This window comes from Euleptes europaea, chromosome 18 (genome assembly GCF_029931775.1).
Source record: "Euleptes europaea isolate rEulEur1 chromosome 18, rEulEur1.hap1, whole genome shotgun sequence".
Taxonomy (NCBI): domain Eukaryota; kingdom Metazoa; phylum Chordata; class Lepidosauria; order Squamata; family Sphaerodactylidae; genus Euleptes; species Euleptes europaea.
The window spans coordinates 40,247,613-40,266,674 of NC_079329.1; the positions used below are offsets into that span (position 1 = coordinate 40,247,613).

Here is a 19,062-nt window from a genome sequence, read left to right on the forward strand (position 1 = left end):
AGGGGCTAAAGCTTGTTTCCCCACCACTTGTAAATTTTTGCATCCCTTCTGAGTTTAACTCCTGAGCAGTCCTTCAGAACAAAGTACTGTAAGTACACACCAGCTCCACTTTGGCTGTTCCACACAGTTGTAATTCTCCACTGCTGCTAAGACCATGGAAGGCTTTTCTGTAAGTGGATCCAAGGCCCTACCTGCAGGCCAGAGGCTGTCTCAGGAGTAAAGCAGGGGCCTCCCATTTCTTCCTTGCCCCATTTCAGATGTTTAAAGTAGATAGGTAGTAAAACAAAACTCTTATCAGATTCCCATTAACTGCTACTAGCCCCCATACCTCGTTTGTTCATATTGTCAGCTGCCTTGAACCATGAGGCAAGGTGAAATAGAAATGTGTTGTTAAATAATAAACGGGCACGTCAGATATGGCAGAACACTGAAAGGGGGGATTTTAGCCATCTTCCACTGCATGGTCGATGCTGTGCTTCAAGATCGTGTCGACTATCTCAGCAATGCTTTGTGGGGTGATGCCGGTGATGTCACTGAGGTTCTCTGCAACCTTTCAAAAGAAGCATGAGTGGGGGAGGGTGTAAGACACTATGGGGATGCTTAAGGTTGGGGAGAAGTTCTGTCCGTTCCATTACCCCAGTTACTTGAGCAAGAACATGGGGCTGAGCAAGGGCACACATACCTGGTTCCAGACTTCAGTGTGGAGCAGGAAAGCGCTTGCCCCAATGACTCCCACAGCCAACAGCATCAGATCTTCTTTCACTGCTGCAAACTTGCCTCTGTACAGTTGAAACAGAGTGTAAAAGGGCCTCCTTTCATGTTCCAGCCGAAGTAATGGTACATTGTAGAGCTTAGCATGTAAGCAAATACACCTCAGCACTGAGTTAACTTGGGCAAAAGAGTATAAGGTTATATTCACTAAGCTGATGTCTGTATCTGAACATTTATTTTACAGACCTCCCTTTGTAAGCCAGTACCATGCTTATAGCAGATATTACCAAGCACCAAGAGGGTAGACATTTAATAACTTGCAGAGTGAAAAAGTCACCACATGGCAAATTCCATTCTATTTCCTAAACAGCCTTTCTTACAAAACCCTCTGCAGCTTCAGCCTACAGAAGCCAATGCTAAGCCTTATATTCTAGGGGGCTGGAACAATCAACCCTCTGCCCCATACCCTTCTGAGAAGGAGAGGTCTCCACAACAGCAAAGAAATCCAGCTTTTTGCCTCTGTGTTGTACTCTGGGACCAAGTGGCAATATTGATATAATCTGTCTAGACAATGAATTGGAAAGAGCCACTCTGGGACTCCCCCACAGCACTGGACGGAAGAAGCCGGCATGCTGCGGAAGTGACTGGTTTGAGATATGGAAGGCAGCCCTGTGGAGAGAAAGGCTACCCTTACTGCTGTTTGGTAATTTCCCCCCTTTTAAATTATTGCAATGAGTGCTTCAGAAACTAAGATGTAAAAAAGTCTAAAGGCTCTAAACCACTGGCGGGTGAAGAGAGCCGTCGGCAGCTAATGATGGCCCCCCGCAGCGCTCCCAATGGCACCATTAACAAGGCCGGGGGCAGGGTTGCAAATGTCCAGCCATGGTATATTACGATACAGAATTGTATTTTTGTAACAGCAGCAAGACTTCTGCGATGGGAAAGTCTGCAGCATGTTTTTATGCTATAAACCGATTAACAGTGTAATCCTAAAGAGAGTGACTCCAGTTTAAGCCAATTAAAATGAATAGGCTTAGACTGGAGTAACTCTCTTTTAAGATTGCACTGTAAGCAGAAGAAATCCACAAGGACTACTTGGAAATGTAAAGGATTGAGTAAATGTTGATTCTATGACCTTAGGCAGATCATGAGAGGAGGGCACCTTGGCCATCTTCTGGGGACATGGAGTTTGGGGCACTGGGTGTGTGTGTATGTGGGGGGGAGTAGTTTGGAATTTCCTGCATTGTGCAGGGGGTTGGACTAGATGACCCTGGTAGTCCCTTACTAAAGTGGTGTATGGTTTTCTTTCCATGGCCAGAAAAGTTTGGTTTTTAAACTGAGTAATTCCATAAAGCCGTTCCAAAGAGGCCCAGGAGCAGCCTTTGGAAAAAGGAGAGTGTTACATCATCGTCTATTCTAAAGGACAGTGCTGGAGACTGTCTCCATTTGGGGCTGTCAACATCCAGGCTAAAAGACACTGTACGTGGAACCCTGTACAAACTTCGTTGTTGATGCCAACACTTCAGTGTCAGACTGTAGCCTTGGAGCCAAATTCAAGCCCAAGTATAGTGCTGACAAAGAGACTTCTGTTGCAGCGTGCTGTGCAGAAAAATGATTCAGATTTTCTTGGTTAGTAAAGTACTTTCTCCATTTAATGCTACCTTCAACCATGATTCTTGGGTCTGGTCTCTCTCCTCCCCCCCATCCCAAAGTTATTTCTTGCCTTAAGCATAAATAGTGCTTTTTCTAAAACTCACAGCTGGAGTTCATTTGGCGATGTGTTTTCAATTGAAGCCTTCAGCAGGGTGCTGTAGATGCTGACCCGCAGGACGTACGTTAAAACCAGCAGATGTCGGCACATGGCATGCATCTGTTCCATGGGGAGCAAGCAGCCATTATACCCTGTCAATGTGGAAAAACAGAAGGCAGCAGGAGCTTCTGAGGGGAAAGGTAGCAAGGAGCCAGCAGAGGCCCTTCACACTGGAGCCAGCAGAGGCCCTTCACACTGCCGAGCCAGCCGACAGATTTCCAGGTCATTTTCTGTTCTTCCCACCCCATATCTGCAAAGTACTGTAAAATTCATTTCCCACTTTCTACCATTTGAAGTGCAATCCAAACCAGAGTTACACCCTTCTAAGCCAACTGACTACAATTGACTTAGGACTGCACTGTCAGTCTTTAAAATCTCTCAGAAGTTCAAAAGAAAAGAACCTACCATTCCCCTAGCCTAGTGGAATCACAAGAAGGATGGCTCCTACTGAGAAATGTATGGTAAATAAAATTACTGTAAAGTGCTCTTATAGCCCATGGCTGATAAGCACTGATAAATTCAGAGTAGCTGCTAAATTGGGCTGCTGCAGCAAAGATTTATGCCACAAGAAATCAGTTAATCTTGTGCTACCTGGAGGAGGGTCCAGAGGGCGTGTTTATCAAATTAGAAGACAACAAATAGCAGGGAGGGAGGATAACAGAGGCAGGGTCTCTTGTTATGACAGACTGGAACATGGGACCAAAATCATAAAATTAATTCCAACAGGGAGGGACCATAAAGGGAGGGAAAAACCCACCAAAGTATCTTGGACAGGTGAGAGCTGGCTTGGCAGCAGCACCTGTGCATCACTAGCAGAATGTGGCCAGCAGTGAGACGCAGCTGCTAAAATAGCCAGAGAAGCCGTGGACTGCATTTACAGAAGGTGGAGTCCAGATCCCCTGAAGGAGGCGTTCTGCTGTATTCTGCACTTGGTCAGGCCTCATGGGAGAGCTGTGGCCAGTTCTGGGAACAACACTGCAAGGACGCTGCCAATTTAGAGCACAACCAGAGGGATGGCAAGGCCTCTGGGCATGTTCAGCCTGGAAAAGACTAACAGGAGGCACGATTGCTGTCTTCAGACAACTGATGGGCTGTCACAAAGAAGCATGGGTTGGATTCGATGACCTCCAAGCTCCCTTCCAACTCCAGCAATCTGACTATAAGACTCCTATCGCTTCTGATGAATAACAGCTCCTTAAAGACTGAGCTAGTCAGGCTGGGACAAGCTAGAGTTGACCAAACAGTCATTTCAACGAACTAAAGAAACCCATACCCAGTTTGCCAGCCAAATCTCATAGAATAAAATGATTTTCACGGGCATGTCTTGTTCTTTCAATGATCTCTACAAGAAACAAAACCCCACCTCAATCTAGTAAAGCAGTGGCCTCCAATTTGTTGCCCAGGGGTGCCATCGCCTTGCCAATGTGTTTCTGCAGGAAAAACAGCTTCAGGTCCCTTCCTACAAGCGGTCTCAGTGAAAAAACACCAAGCTCATCCTCAGCAAGTTACGAATCTAAGTTTTGAAACTTCTTACGGTGTCTTAAAGTAGAGAGCCTATTCCAGCTTTCCTACACCTTCATGGTACAGCAGGTACTTCAAGGCAGAAGGAGGTATCAGGGGATGTGTGTTGGACTGGTTTGAATCATTCCTCATGGACTGGACTCAAAGGGTTGCCATTGGAGACCAGTTATCATCAGTGTGAGATTTTCCTAAGGGGTTCCACAGGGCACAATCTCTTATCAATCTCTACGTAAAGCCCTTAGGAAAAATCATTTGTAGTTTGGGGTTTGGCTATATTCAATATGTTGATGGTACCCAGTTTCTTATCCAAATCTCCTGGTGATAAGGTAGAGGGTCCTGAATTGAAACTAAACCCTGGAAAGACAGAAGTAATGCTGGTTGAGAAGGTGCAGATCTTGAAGGACATGGTGCTCCCCATTTTTAATTGGGTCAGCTGACCTGGTTAACAGCCTTGGATGCAGCCTTGCATACAGGATGATCTTGACAGCTGGAGAATTGGGCTAAAACTAATAAAATGCACTTCAACAAAGTGGAGTATGGGTCACTGGGAGTGTGTTGGGGGGTAGTTTGGAATTTCCTGCATTGTGCAGGGGGTTGGACTAGATGACCCTGGTAGTCCCTTCCTATTCTATGATTCTAAATCAAAAGAGTTTCCAGCTAAACATTAGGAAGAACTTTCTGATAGTCAAAGTGGTTCCTCAGTGGAACAGAGGAAGGGAAGGCACCTTGTGAGGTAGGTGGGGCTGAGAGAGTTCTGAGAGAATTTTGACTAGCCCAAGGTTACCCAGCAGGCTTCATGTGGAGGAGTGTAAATCAAACCCAGTTCTCCAGATTAGGGTCTGCCACTCTTAAACCACTACACCACGATGGCTTTCCAGCGCGATAGATACTTGGCAAAAGATTATGGACAGTGGGCTATATTTCTGTGTTTAGCTTGCTGAAATGAGGGTCCTCCTGTGCTGTTTTTGCATTGTTTACTGTGTCATGTTAATACTTACACTTTAGAATCACAGAGTAGGAAGGGACTACCAGGGTCATCTAGTCCAACGCCCTGCACAATGCAGGAAATTCCAAACTACTCCCCCCCCACACACCCAGTGCCCCAAACTCCATGTCCCCAGAAGATGGCCAAGGTGCCCTCCTCTCATGATCTGCCTAAGGTCATAGAATCAACATTGCTGACAGATGGCTATCTAGCCTCTTCTTAAAAACCTCCAGGGAAGGAGAGCTTACCATCCCCCGAGGAAGCCTGTTCCATGGAGGAACCCCTCTAACTGTTAGAAAAGTCCTAATGTCTAGAAGGAAACTCTTTCGATTTAATTTCAACCCGTTGGTTCTGGTCCGACCTTCTGGTGCAACAGAAAACAACTCGGCACCCTCCTCTTATATGACAGCCCTTCAAGTACTTGAAGATGGTTATATCTTCTCTCAGTCTTCTCTTTAGGCTAAACACACCCAGCTCCAACCTCTCCTCATAGGACTTGTCTACATCTTTCTTAAATCGCAGTGCCCTAAACTGAACACAGTACTCTAGGTAAGGTCTAAATAGAGCAAAGTGATACCATCACTTCACATGATCTGGACTCTATACTTCTGTTGATACAGCCTAAGATCGCATTTGCCTTTTTAGCTACCTCATCACACTGCTGACTCATGTTCAGTGTTTGGTCTACCAAGACCCCAAGATCTTTTTCGCACACACTGCTGCTGAGACAAGTCTCCCCCATCCTATAATTATGCATTTGATTTTTCCTACCTAAATGCAGAACTTTACATTTATCTTTGTTGAAGTGCATTTCATTAGTTTTAGCCCAATTCTCCAGCCTGTCAAGATCATCCAGTATCCTAGCTCTGTCTTCTACCGTATTTACTACTCGTCCCAATTTAGTATCATCTGCAAATTTTAAAAGCATCCCCTCTATTCCTTCATCCAAAGCATTTATAAAGATGTTGAACAACACAGGGCCCAGCACAGATCCCTGAGGCACTCCACTAGTCACTTCTCTCCAAGCACTCTTTGGGTGTGATCTGTCAATCAGTTACAGATCCACCTAACAGAAATAGGATCTAAACCACATTTTCCCAATTTGCCAACAAGAATATTATGGGGAACCTTATCAAAAGCCTTATGAAATCAAGATAAATTATGTCTACAGCATTCCCATGATCCAGCAAGGTAGTAAGTTTCTCAAAAAAGGAGGTAAGATTAGTCTGACATGGCTTGTTCTTGAGAAACCCGTTCTGGCTCTTAGTGATCAGATCCATCCTTTCTAAATGCTCAAGGACTGACTGTTTGATGATTGGTCGAAAACTTTTCCCAGTATAGAAGTCAAGCTGATGGGTCAGTAGTTACCTGGATCCTCCTTTTTCCCCTCCAGTCTTCTGGTACCTCACCTGTTCTCCAAGACTTCTCAAAAATAATGGACAGAGGCTCAGAAATTACATCTGCAAGTTATTTGAATACCCTTGGATGCAGTTCATCTAGACCTGAGGACTTTGTTTCATGTAAAGAAACTAGGTGTTTGTGCATTACCCCAATGCCAATCCTCAGCTGCAAATCCCTTCCTTCAACATGCGTTCTGTTTATGCAATGTTGAGCATGCTTCCCTTGCAAGACAAGAATGAGGAAAAGTAGGAATTGAGGAGTTCTGCCCTCTCTTCATCTCCTGTTACAATTTCACTTTCGGTGAAAAAGGAAAAGAACCCTTTTTTGTTGTGTTTAGCATCTCTCGCTAGCCTAAGCTCATACTGAGCTTTAGCTTTCCTAACACTCTCCCTACAAGCACTAGTTATTTTTTTATATTCATTTTTGGTTATAAGGCACTCCTTCCACTTCCTAAATGAGTCTTTTTTATTTCTCAAATCTTTAAAAAGCTGTTTATGGAACTTTGAGAAAAATACCTTAATCCCATTGTTCTTATGCAAATCTATGTACACAGAATCAACCCCTTACCTCTTAAGTGCTAAGTCTCAAGACGTTCAATGAATAGAAGATAGTTTGGAGTGGAATCCTTGTGCAGATCTAAGAGTGAGGAGGGAGGGGCAAGTAGTAAAAATGAAAAAAAAAAAAAAACCTTTTGAGCAGAATACTGCACAAGTCTTGGAGTCTTTGTATAGCCCTGAAGGAGAAAATCTATAATGGCAGCAGGCCGTACAAAAGACCCAGTTTGGGAATATCTGAACGAAGTTCCTCTACCTATGGGTAAGGCAGGCATGCGTGCAAAATGTAAACACTGCAATAAAGAAATATAAGGCCTGGTGGCCTGAATGAAACTAGTGATAGATAAGGAGACATTTTACCTCTAAACCAAAGCTCACTCAGGAGTGAGGTTACCACCATGTTTAACGGGTAAGGTGAAGAAAGCAATTAGAGGAAAAAAAGTCTTCCTTCAGAGACTGGAAGGTTTGCCCAAGCAAGGCCAACAGAAGCAAACACAAACTTGCACAAAGGAAATGAAAGCAGATAATTAAGAGATGCAAAAAATGATTTTGAGGAGCATATTGCTAACACATCAAAACAAACAATAAGAAATTCTTTAAGTATATTAGGAGTAGGAAACCAGCTAGGGAAGCGGTTGGACCTTTGGATGACAATGGGAGTAAAGGAACTCTAAGGGAATATAAAGCGACTGCTGAAAAACTAAATGAATTCTTATCTGTCTTCACTGTTGAAGATACAGGGCAGATTCCTTCTCCTGAACAGAGATTTTGGAGAGGGGAGAATGAGGAACTGAGGCAAATAGTGGTAACAAGACAGGAAGTCCTAGAACGTCTAAACAAACTGCAAACTAACAAGTCACAGGGAACAGATGGTATTCATCCTAGAGTTCTTCAAGAACTCAAATGGGACATTGCTGAACTTCTAACAAAGATATGTAATATGTCCCTTCGATCAGCCTCTGTTCCAGAGGACTGGAGAATGGCCAATGTAACACCCATTTATAAAAAAGGTTCCAGGGGGGACCCAGGAAATTACAGGCCAGTTAGCTTAACATCTGTTCCTGGTAAATCGATGGAAAGCATTATTAAAGATAAAATTGTCAAGCATATAGAAGGGCAAGGTTTGCTGAGCAAAACCAAACATGGCTTCTGTAAAGGTAGGTCCTGTCTCACTAACCTATTAGAGTTTTTTGGAAGTGTCAATAAGCATGTGGACAGGAATGAGCCTGTGGACATTGTCAAAAGCTTTTTGCAAATCCAGATACACAAAGTCCCCCACCAAAGACTGCTAAGCAAACTTCACAGTCATGGGATAAGAGGACAAGTCCTCTTATGGATTGAGAGCTGGCTGAAAAATAGGAAGCAGAGAGTAGGAATCAATGGTCAGTTCTCACAATATTGTCGAAGTTCTCACAACATTGTCGAAGGCTTTCACAATATTGTTCTCACAATATTGTCGAAGGCTTTCACGGTCAGATTTCATTGGTTCTTGTAGGTTATCTGGGCTGTGTGACCGTGGTCTTGGTATTTTCTTTCCTGACGTTTCGCCAGCAGCTGTATTTTCTTTCCTGACGTTTCGCCAGCAGCTGTGGCAGGCAACTTCAGAGGAGTAACACTGAAGAGTTACTCCTCTGAAGATGCCTGCCACAGCTGCTGGCGAAACGTCAGGAAAGAAAATACCAAGTTCTCACAATGGTGGGATGTGAGCAGTGGGGTGCCTCAGGGATCTGTGTTGGCACCAGTGCTTTTCAACCTGTTCATCAATGACCTGGAGTTGGGGTTAAACAGTGAAGTAGCCAAGTTTGCAGATGACACCAAATTATTTAGGGTGGTTAAAACAAAATCGGACCGTGAAGAGCTCCAGAAAGATCTCTACATACAGGAAGAATGGGCATTAAAATGGCTAATGAGATTCAATGTGAGCAAGTGTAAAGTGATGCATATTGGGGCAAAAAATACCAACTTCACACATACACTGATGGGATCTGTGCTGCCAGTGACAGACCAAGAAAGGGATCTTGGGGTGGTAGTGGATAGCTCAATGAAGATGTCAACCCAGTGTGCGGCTGCTGTAAAAATGGCAAATTCCATGCTGGTCATCATTAGACGAGGAATAGAGAATAAAACTGCTGATATCATACTGCCCTTGTACAAATCTATGGTGAGACCACACTTGGAATACCGTGTACAGTTCTGGTCACCACACCTAAAAAAGGATATTACAGAACTTGAGAAGGTGCAGAAAAGAGCAACCAAAATGATTAGGGGACTAGAGCAACTGCCCTATGGGGAGCGGTTAAGACGCTTAGGGCTGTTTAGCTTGGAAAGAAGGCGGATGAGGGGAGACATGATAGAGGTCTATAAAATTATGCATGGTTTGGAAAGAGTGGACAGGGAGAAGTTTTTCTCCCTCTCCCATAATACTAGAATACAGGGTCATCTGTTGAAGCTGGAGGGTGAGAGATTCAAAACATATAAAAGGAAGTATTTTTTCACATAACGCATAGTTAAATTGTGGAACTCCCTGCCCCAGAATGGGGTGAAGGCTGCCAACTTGAAAGGCTTTAAGAGGGGAGTGGACATATTCATGGAGGAAAGAGGTATTCATGGCTATTAGTTAAAATGGATACTAGTCATGCTGCATACCTATTCTCTCCAGGATCAGAGGAACATGCCTATTGTGTTGGGTGCTGTGGAGCACAGGTGGGATGGTGCTGCTGCAGTCGTCTTGTTTGGGGGCTTCCTAGAGGCACCTGGTTGGCCACTGTGTGAACAGACTGCTGGACTAGATGGACCTTGGTTTGATCCAGCAGGGCTTTTCTTAAGTTCTTATGAACCATGTTCCTGGCCCTTACCTAAAACCTCCAAAAGCATCTCGGTGAAAGCTAAAGGGGTTGGAACATTGATCTGGAAATGCAGAGCCTTCAGAATCGTCAGTTCTGATTCCAGCAAGTCCTCCGCGATATAGGAGAAACCCACAGACTGCAAGAACTTCAGGGCCATGGTGTTGTTGACTATCTGCATGAAGAGAGAATGGAGCAAATGGTTCTACAAATGCCAGCTTGGTTTGCTTGTTCACTTCCAACATGGTCTGGTGTTAACAGGGCTTTTAAAAACCAAATAGATTTAAAAATCAAATACGTCACCTCACAGTAAAAGCTAAAACTTATAAAAACAAATACTTGTAAACGGATAAAAAGCCGATATAAAAATATAAATGTATAAGCAAAATACTTTTAAAAAACATGTTACTATATAATATTCCCAACAACATCAAAGGCTTTTCTTGTTTCAGCTGCAGTTGAGGCCTGTGGAACATATCCTCATTAGTAATTCTGAAAACCTATTTGCAAACGACCCTGTTGCGTTGCAAACAATCATTCTGATTTCTTTATTTCTTGTGTTTGTGTAAAGTGCTGTCAAGTCACAGCTGACTTATAACAATCCAATAGATTTTTCAAGACAAGAGACTAACAGAGGTGGTTTGACATTGCCTTCCTTGGTGGTCTCCCATCCAAATGCTAACCAGGGCTGACCCTGCTCAGCTTCTGAGATCTGACGAGATCAGGCTAGCCTGGGCCATCTAGGTCAGAGCCCTTATTTCTTACCACAGAATATATCTGTGAGAACAAAGCTTGTATAACAGATAGATAGTGAGGGCAGAGGAAGTCTAGAATTGCCTTACGCTGTAGTGGAAGGAAAGTTTGCTGGCTAGCTGGATGCAGGAGACCAGGCGTAGCACATATGTGTCAACAATCTGCTGTCTCATGGAGACCCAGTTGCTTTCTTCCTCCTCTGTTCTAGGGGAAATTGAGAACTCTTGAGTAAGCGTAAGCATGAACCTGAAAGGCATAAACAGAAACAGCTTGCCTGGAGAAAAGGAAGCAGGTTGCTGGTAAAATTACAGCTTAACAGCTTTCAGCAGGTAGTGTCAAGAAACTGAATCACTAGTGCAATTTCTTATCGTCTTAAACATTGGTTCAGGCCTACAATGGAAAAGTTTAAGTTGGGAAATAACTGTGCTGTTGCTTGAGATCCAGCAAGCTGTGATCTTGCTGGATCTCAACCTGGATAAGAGTCCAGGTGCAGGGAGCTGTTCGTTTCTATCCTGACTCCCCTCTAGTCTCCAAGGCCCCTCTAGTCAATTAACAAATATGAAATCATGAGAATTGAAACCTGTGAGAACTTGGTGGGCTTAGCTGCAGATCAGCGCAAACCACACTCCCCCTGATCACATGGCTAGTAACAGGGTTACGTAGTTAACTGACAGCCACAGATCTGATTGGTCAAATGAGCTCAGGCCAACTCAGACCCTTGGCCATAAAGTTTAGCCTTTTCATTCTATTTTTGCTCCTGGGATCATGGCTCCTTGATCCACCTTGGACTTCTTGATCTTCTTCCAGGTTTATGGGTCAGACAAGCTGTCTGTCCAAGCTGAATCGTGGATAATAGTGGACTTTGAGTGCTGGAGGACTTCAACTGGAAAGGGTAACATCTGGTAAAACTGAACCAATGTTATTACTGTGTAGTTTGTCTCTTGGATCTAGTTTTGTTATTTTAATCCTCACTGTTCCTTTTAATATATTTTTTTTACAATTTTAATACATCACTTTAATTCTGTCTTGTGTTTTGTCTTCAGGAGGCTTCAATCTAATTCTAGTACCTAGGCCTACATGGCTACACCTACCAGGTTAATTGTTGGGTGAAACTCAGTCTGCAAGTGGTCTACCTTGCAGGGGTGGTTTTCTTAACTTTAATCCCAGGAAGGTTGGAACCTTATGATACAAAGCTTTTGTGTTAAGGCTGATGACTTAGCTTTCATCAAGATTTGTCAGCTCAGGAATAACAAGGAAGGCTAAATTAAAGGTTATCTTTAAGATAGCCATCACCACCCAAGGGAGGTAGGAAAAAATACCTTTCAAATATTTCAATTGCTTGGTATCTTGCAAGTTCAGGCAGGCTCCATTTTTCAGACAAAAGAAACACAAACTCTAGTAAGAAGAAAAGGAGAGATATTGAGGATTCCAGGATTCATAACCAAAGCTGAAGAATATGCACCAAGCTCTGCTCTTACCCACTACCCGGGTCTCCTTGAAGCAGCCGGTCTCATCACACAGCTCTCGTAAACCCTGTTCATTCTCCTTGGCCATTAGCAGAAGCATATCTTGAAGGAGTTCGGGGGCCACCACCCCAAAGACCGGCTCTGAGTGTTGGTCCCTGGCCACCACCTGTTGTGGCAAGCCCATCTCAAGGGTGATTCCGACACCCTGAATGGCAAAACACGATAGTAGGATAGGGTTCACCTTGACCGCTGTCTTGGATGGGGAGATCATTTGTTTACTATTTAGATACTTATATTCTGCTTTTCTCCTCAAAGGGGACCCAACGAAGTTTAAAAAATTGTTCTCCCCTCTACAATTTTATCCTCACAACAATCCTGCAGGGTAGGTTAGACTGAGAGAGCGACTGGCCCGAGACCACTCTGTGAGCTTTCATGTCAGAGTGGGGATTCCAGCCTGGCTCCCTGACGCTAGAACCACAATGCCAAGCTGGCCTGTATTTCCACCTAGTGCATCTAGGTTCTTAATAAGAACACCAGAAGAGCCCTGCTGGATCAGACCGGTGAGGGTCCATCTAGTCCAGCATCCTCTGTCACTCAGAGGCCAACCAGTTGACCTGACACGCCAAGAAACAGGGCATAGAGGCCTTTCCCTGATGTTGCCTCCGGGCACTGATGTTCAGAGATTTACTGCCACTGAATGTGGAGGTTGAATCATCATGGCTAGTAGGAACTGATGGACCCAACAAGAGATGGATTGACTCAATAAAGAAATCCACAGCCCTCGATTTGCAAGATCTGAGCAAGGCTGTCAAAGATAGGACATTTTGGAGGACTTTGATTCATAGGGTTGCCATGAGTCGGAAGCGACTTGACGGCACTTAACACACACACACTTTTAAAGACATCTATGGTTAGTTACACTAACCTTAGCTATGACTTTTCTCAGCCCACCTGTCCCTTTTCATTTTTCTCTACTCTGCTTCCCGTTTTATCTCATTCTGTAATTGCCATCAGCTACGATGGCACTCCCTCCCTCCAATGCTTCCGCCTGCTGCAGTCTAGACATGGGAAAGAAAACCTTTCCTAAACCACCTTTCTTGTTTCTCAAGGGAATAAAGCACCTACGCCAGAGCGGGGGCAACACTCCAGCGTACAGGAGCCGCGGAGCTCTGCTGCCAGCGCAGCCACTTTGGGAACTAAATCTCGGAAGAGAATGCCTGCCTCCTAGCCCCTCTCACCCCGGGAACACCCCCTCACAAAGCGGAGTTGCTACAACACCTTTTTGGGTGTCATAGCCTCACTGTTCTCAATGGGGCGTCTTGTCCTGTTTTCTGTTTTTCTTTTTTTAAATACCTTTTTTATCTCTGTGGCGGCCAGGAAGCCTCTGAGGAGGCATCGTGGGTGTGCCACTCCCAGACGCCATGGAAATATCCCTCCCTTCAGGATTGGGCTGAAAGAGACTTGCCTACAAATTTGTAAAAATCTCGTATGTTTTATTATGGATGTTTTGAATATGTTAGCCATCTTTGTAGTCCTTACAAGAACAAGGTGGAGTATAAATTTTGTTAAATAAATAAATGAGTTTGTCTCATAAAAGACCATAAAAGGTGTGTTCATTGGTTAAATAACATTGAGTTTTTATCTGCATTTCTGATATTTTAATTCTATGAGCAGTGGAACAGTAGTATTTATAAAATTTTGTAAAGGCTCACTGACAAAAGCAATACATTAAAATGTGTTTTGTCTTTTACTTATTTATTCATTAAAGCTTTTATACCCTTCCATTCCTCATGGTCCAAGGTGGCTTACAATAATTACTTACAACAGGAATGTTCTGCAAATTAGTGCGTTATGAAATTTGTTTAGATGGTACTGATTTTGTAGAATGGACTTGGCTTTTATTTGTAACTTTGCCCCACAACCTTTTGTGGTTTGGCTTACCATGCAATCCTAAAAGGGGGGGGTGAAGCGCCATAGGAACCAGTGTAACCCTGCACCAGTGTCTGTGCTACTTTGCGCCATGACAAAGTGGCTCTTATGCTGGTGTCGCAAAGCGCTGTAGCACCACAGGCAGCAAATACCCGGAAGTGGGTGCCAGCATTGGGGGGCTTTCCCAGGGGCAGAATTGACCCTTTCGGCCTAGGTACACCCCTCTATGCTGCAGCATAGCTGCTGAAGCCCCATGTAACTCCATGGAGGTTAACGTGGTTTTTTAAATGCATTTTTTGGCCTTTTATTTTTCAACTGGAGAACCTCTGTGGAGGTGGTATGGCTGCACTGCTCCCGGCCGCCACCTGTCTACCCCCCACTTTCAGGAATTGCCTGCTCGTTTGTGTGTTAGTTGCAGGTTTACTTCTCCCCCATTTTTGTCCGCAACTTCCTTCACCAACATTGCCGCCGTGTGTTGGTGTGTTGGGGTAGGCAAGTTGAAGAACTGCTGTTTCATGGGGGGAAAAGATCCACCCCAGCAGGCCCTTCATCCCAACATGACTGACCCGGTCAGTCCTCGAGCCATGCCACCCAAGGGACTGCCTCGGGCACAGGGTTGCCAACTCCAGCGTGGGAAATTCCTGGAGATTTGAGGCACGGAGCTCCACCACAAACTCTGAGCTCTCCAGGCACCACCTCTACAGCTCCAGGAGCCTCCCAAGCTGGAGTTGGCAAACCTGTGTCCTGGGGGGGGGTATAGTACCATGAGAAGGGCACAGATTTTGCCCTGTCCCCAAGGGCTCCGACCCCCCCACACACACATCCTCTCTAGAGTTGCCGACTCCAGATTTTGGGGATGGAGCCTGAGGAGGGCGGGTTTGGGGAGGGACTTCAATGGGGCTTAATGCCCCAGACTTCTCCCTGCCAAGGCGGCCACCTGAACTCTGTCTCCTGGAGGTCAGCGGTACTAGCGGGAGGTCTGCAGCCACCACCTGGAGGCTGGCAACCTCACCCTCCTGAGCTCACACGGCCGCCCGGCCGCCCGCCGAGGGGTCTGTCTGTCCTGAGGGGGCTGGGCGAGTCTGTCCTGAGGGCAGAAAACGGCCCGCGCCCACCCTGCCCGCCACCGCCGGAAGTAGGCCCGCTCGCCCTCACCCAGCACGGGCGGAAGCAGCTTCCGCCAGGGCAACGTCCAAAAGGGAGGGGGGAGACCGGCCGCCGCTTCCGGGCCCGAAGTCTCGCGAGAGCCGAGAGTTGGGGCCGAGCAAGATGTCGGCGCCCGCGCAAGGAGGAGGCGGCGGCGGCGGCGGAGGCGGCGGCTCCTCTTCGGGGGAAGCCGAATCCCGCGCCCGGCCGAGGCTGGAGGCGACGCGCGCCGGAGCCGCTCCCGCCGGGCTTGCCTGGGGACCCGGCGTGAACGCGGCCCAGCGAGGGCTGAAGGTCCGCAACGCCCTCACGGCCCTCGCCATCGGCGCCGTCGTCGTCGGCATCTGTATCCCTCTCGGCGGCGGGGGGGGGGGGCGGGCGCGCGCGCGCTCTCAAGGGCTGCTGGGCGGGTGGGCTTCGGAGGGGCGCGCCGCCTCCCCTGCACCGCCCACGTGCCCGGGGTCTTCTTCCAGCCCAGGTCTGCGCGCAAGTGGGGACGGGCCCCGGGCCCCGCTTTCCCCCCTGGCCGTCCCCACTTGCGTCACGCTATAAGCCAGTCAGGTGTGCCACACACATGTGCAGGGCCGGTGCCACCATGAGGCGAACTAGGCGGTCGCCCAGGGCGCAGGCCTCACAGGGGCACAGAAATGGCCTGAGAGGCAGAGTTTTAAACAGGTTAGTTTCTTGGGGGAAGGAATGCAACTGACAATTTTCAACTTTTGTTTTAATTTTAAGATAGGTACCACAACGGTGCTATGGAATACAATTCGGGCTCTTACACACAGCCCAAATATTGCACTTCCAATCGACTTTCAGTGCGCCTTAAAAATCGTTTGCAAGTGGATTTTGCCAGTTCACACAGTAAAACCCACCTTCAAAGTGCATTGAAAGTGCCCTTAATTATAACATCTTATAAAAAAGTGTTGCATTTAATTTTTTTCCACAAGTAGGCTTACCAGGTCCTGTGTCAGCGAGGGCACCCCGTCGGGCCCTGGATAGCAAGCTCCGTGTTCTCCCCCCCCCCCCCGTCTCATGGGAAAGTTCTCTTCAGTTTGAGAAGAAGGGAGGAAGGCCGGAGGCAGTAGCACTTCCACTTCAAAGCCTTCCTATTGTAAATCAGCTATCTGTTCTCAAGGTGTCAATTCTGTCAAAGGTGTCAGTACTGTCAAAGTTCAGTACCACGTTGCATTTCAGCAATAGTAAACTCCACTCCAGACGTTGCAGAGAGTTTTTAAAAGTTTTATTAAGAAAGCAAACGGGTCAGTAGCTCTATACAAACTTAAGGTCAGAATGCCGATGGGGAGGATAGAGGCTATATAGAGAACACACACTAGAATTGGCTACACGTAATCTTTGAAATGCAAAACATCAGGGTTCTTTCAAGCTCCAAGAGGTGCCAGGCTTCTGGCAGAATTGACACCTTGAGAACAGATAGCTGATTTACAATAGGAAGGCTTTGAAGTGGAAGTGTTACTGCCTCCGGCCTTCATCCCTTCTTCCCAAACTGAAGAGAACTTTCCCACGAGACGGGGGGGGGGGGGAAGGGGAGAGAACACGGAGCTTGCTATCCGGGGCCCGACTGGGTGCCCTCGCTGACATCCTGTCAGTCCATGGGCCGAAGGTTTTCTGGAAACCATAGAGTTTCGGGAAGGGCAGCCATGAAGGAGCTAGAAAAGATTTTGAAGTGTAAGGATGTGTCACTGGCCACCAGGACTAGATTAATTCATGCCATCGTATTCCCTGTTACTATGTATGGGTATGAAAGCTGGACAGTGAAGAAAGCTGATAGGAAAAAAATAGATTCGTTTGAAATGTGATGTTGGAGGAGAGTGTTACGGATTCCGTGGACTGCCAAAAAAACAAATCAGTGGGCTATGGATCAAATCAAGCCTGAACTGACCCTAGAAGCTAAAATGACTAAACTGAGGCTGTCGTATTTTGGTCACGTCATGAGACGACAAGAGTCACTGGAAAAGACAGTCATGCTAGGAAAAGTTGAGGGCAGCGGGAAAAGAGGAAGACCCAACAAGAGATGGACTGACTCCATAAAGGAAGCCACAGCCATCAATTTGCAAGATCTGAGCAAGGCTGTCAAAGATACGACATTTTGGAGGACTTTCATTCATAGGGTTGCCATGAGTTGGAAGCGACTTGACGGCACTTAACACACACACACAGAGTTTCGGCCGAAGTTGGTGGAGCGTGCGCGTCGCTTCTGGGTAAACCCTGAAGCAATGTAGGCACGTCGCCAATGCACTTGGTGCCCACTGGCCCTCAGCTGGTCGGCGGGCAGCCTGCTGGATTGGCAGGATTTTACCCACCACCTCCGGGCACTTGGCAGCCCTACCTACAAGACATGTTTTTGAATATTGGTTATCAATGGGGGGGGGGCACAAGTAGTTAGCCTTGCCTAGGGCACAAAAATCACTGGCACCAGCCCTGCATATATGGCCAGTGTAATCAGCAAGTAGAAGTCCATACAAATTCCGGCATTACAAATCCAGAAACATCTGTGTAAAGTCCAAATGACTCTTCTTCCAGACTGGTAGCATAGCAGGCAGACTGATAGAACAGCAGGAAACGTGCCCTCTGGATTAGGTTCAACATTTTCGCCACATCAAAAGCTTCATCAGTCTTTAGCTTTGAAAATTATATATCACCACTGAGTTTTCAGCCAAAAGAAAACGTCCTACCAAGCTTCTTGGTACACCTTATTGGCTTATAGTGTGATACGCTGTTTCATACTGTATATTCATATTGTGTATTTGTATTGTATATTGATAGATTGTATAATTCTGAGCCTTCATGCTGTTCTTTGCAACTGACAACATTTGTTACAGCATAGGTCATGTATTTGATTAGACTTTCATCCCCACTCGCGTGCAGGGCAGGGCTGGAAGACCCCTGGGTTAGGCCTGTGGTGGGCAGACTCCCCGGGTGGTCGCTGGGAACGGCTGGGAGGATGAATGTGGTTTTCCCGTTTGTTTTCCTGACTGTGCTGTGCACAGATGGCTACACCTTTTACTCCGTCTCCCAAGAGCACTTCCTGGACGAGTTGGAGCTGGAGGCCAAGGCCGTGCAGGCCCAAGCAGCAAAGACTCCTGCGGACTGAGGCCGGCTGAGCTAGGGTTGCCAACCTCCAGGTACTAGCTGGAGATCTCCTGCTATTACAACTGTTCTCCAGCCGATAGAGATCAGCGCACCTGGAGAAAATAGCCGCTTTGGCAATTGGACTCTATGACAGTAAAGTCCCTCCCCAAACCCAGTCCTCCTCTGGCTCCCCCCAAAAAACCTCCCACTGGTAGTGAAGAGGGGGGACCTGTCAACCCTATGCTGATTGCAGGACGCAAAGGGGCCAGCTGGACACAGACAGGCATGGAAACACTCCGCTCCGGCCCTACACTGGGGCACCTCTGCCCCCCTTTGTCATGACAACAAGCTCCTCCCCCCAGTCATTTCAGCTGTTTGCAGAGCAGCAATAAAAGAGGTTTGTGAAGGTGGATGTAACCTTGTGTCCGAAGCTGCCTTTGGGACCTGGGTGGGGAGGAGTGCTGCTAAATGACAGCAGCCTTGGTGACAAACCAGCTGGTGGGCACTGTTGCCCTTGCGCCGTGGAAGTGACGCCTGCAAAGCCTTTTTCATGCCTCCTTCACTATCCTATTTGGCCACCTTCATTCCCAGGAAGCCGGGAGGGGTTTCCAACCTGTTGTGAGTGAAGCTTCCCTGCTGCAGAGGTGCCTTGGGGTAGCAAAGTGAGTGGAGAAGGAACCCTAATCCTACAGGGTAGGACATTTGTGTGGGTCAGGATCCAGGTACATTCATTATTGTCATGCACCATTAGCTAGGCGGGAAGAATCATCCTTCAGGTAGATGTTGGGGTTGTGGTGAGGGGAAAAGAACAGAAATTGGGGTGTGGGCAGGCCTTCAGGAGTGTGAGGGAAAG

The 19,062-nt window shown here is 46.6% G+C and overlaps 1 protein-coding gene across 1 annotated transcript; it reads right to left on the bottom strand.

The window, feature by feature from the left end:
* Positions 1-442: 442 nt before the first annotated feature.
* CNTD1 (cyclin N-terminal domain containing 1) lies at positions 443-14,436 on the bottom strand. Its single transcript, XM_056864726.1, has 8 exons — positions 14,398-14,436; positions 12,057-12,249; positions 11,898-11,973; positions 10,668-10,824; positions 9,838-10,000; positions 2,469-2,613; positions 683-779; positions 443-550 (listed from the first exon to the last, which is right to left on the bottom strand). Exons 1-8 carry the CDS (start codon positions 14,434-14,436, stop codon positions 443-445), a joined length of 978 nt encoding a protein of 325 aa, XP_056720704.1.
* Positions 14,437-19,062: the final 4,626 nt, after the last annotated feature.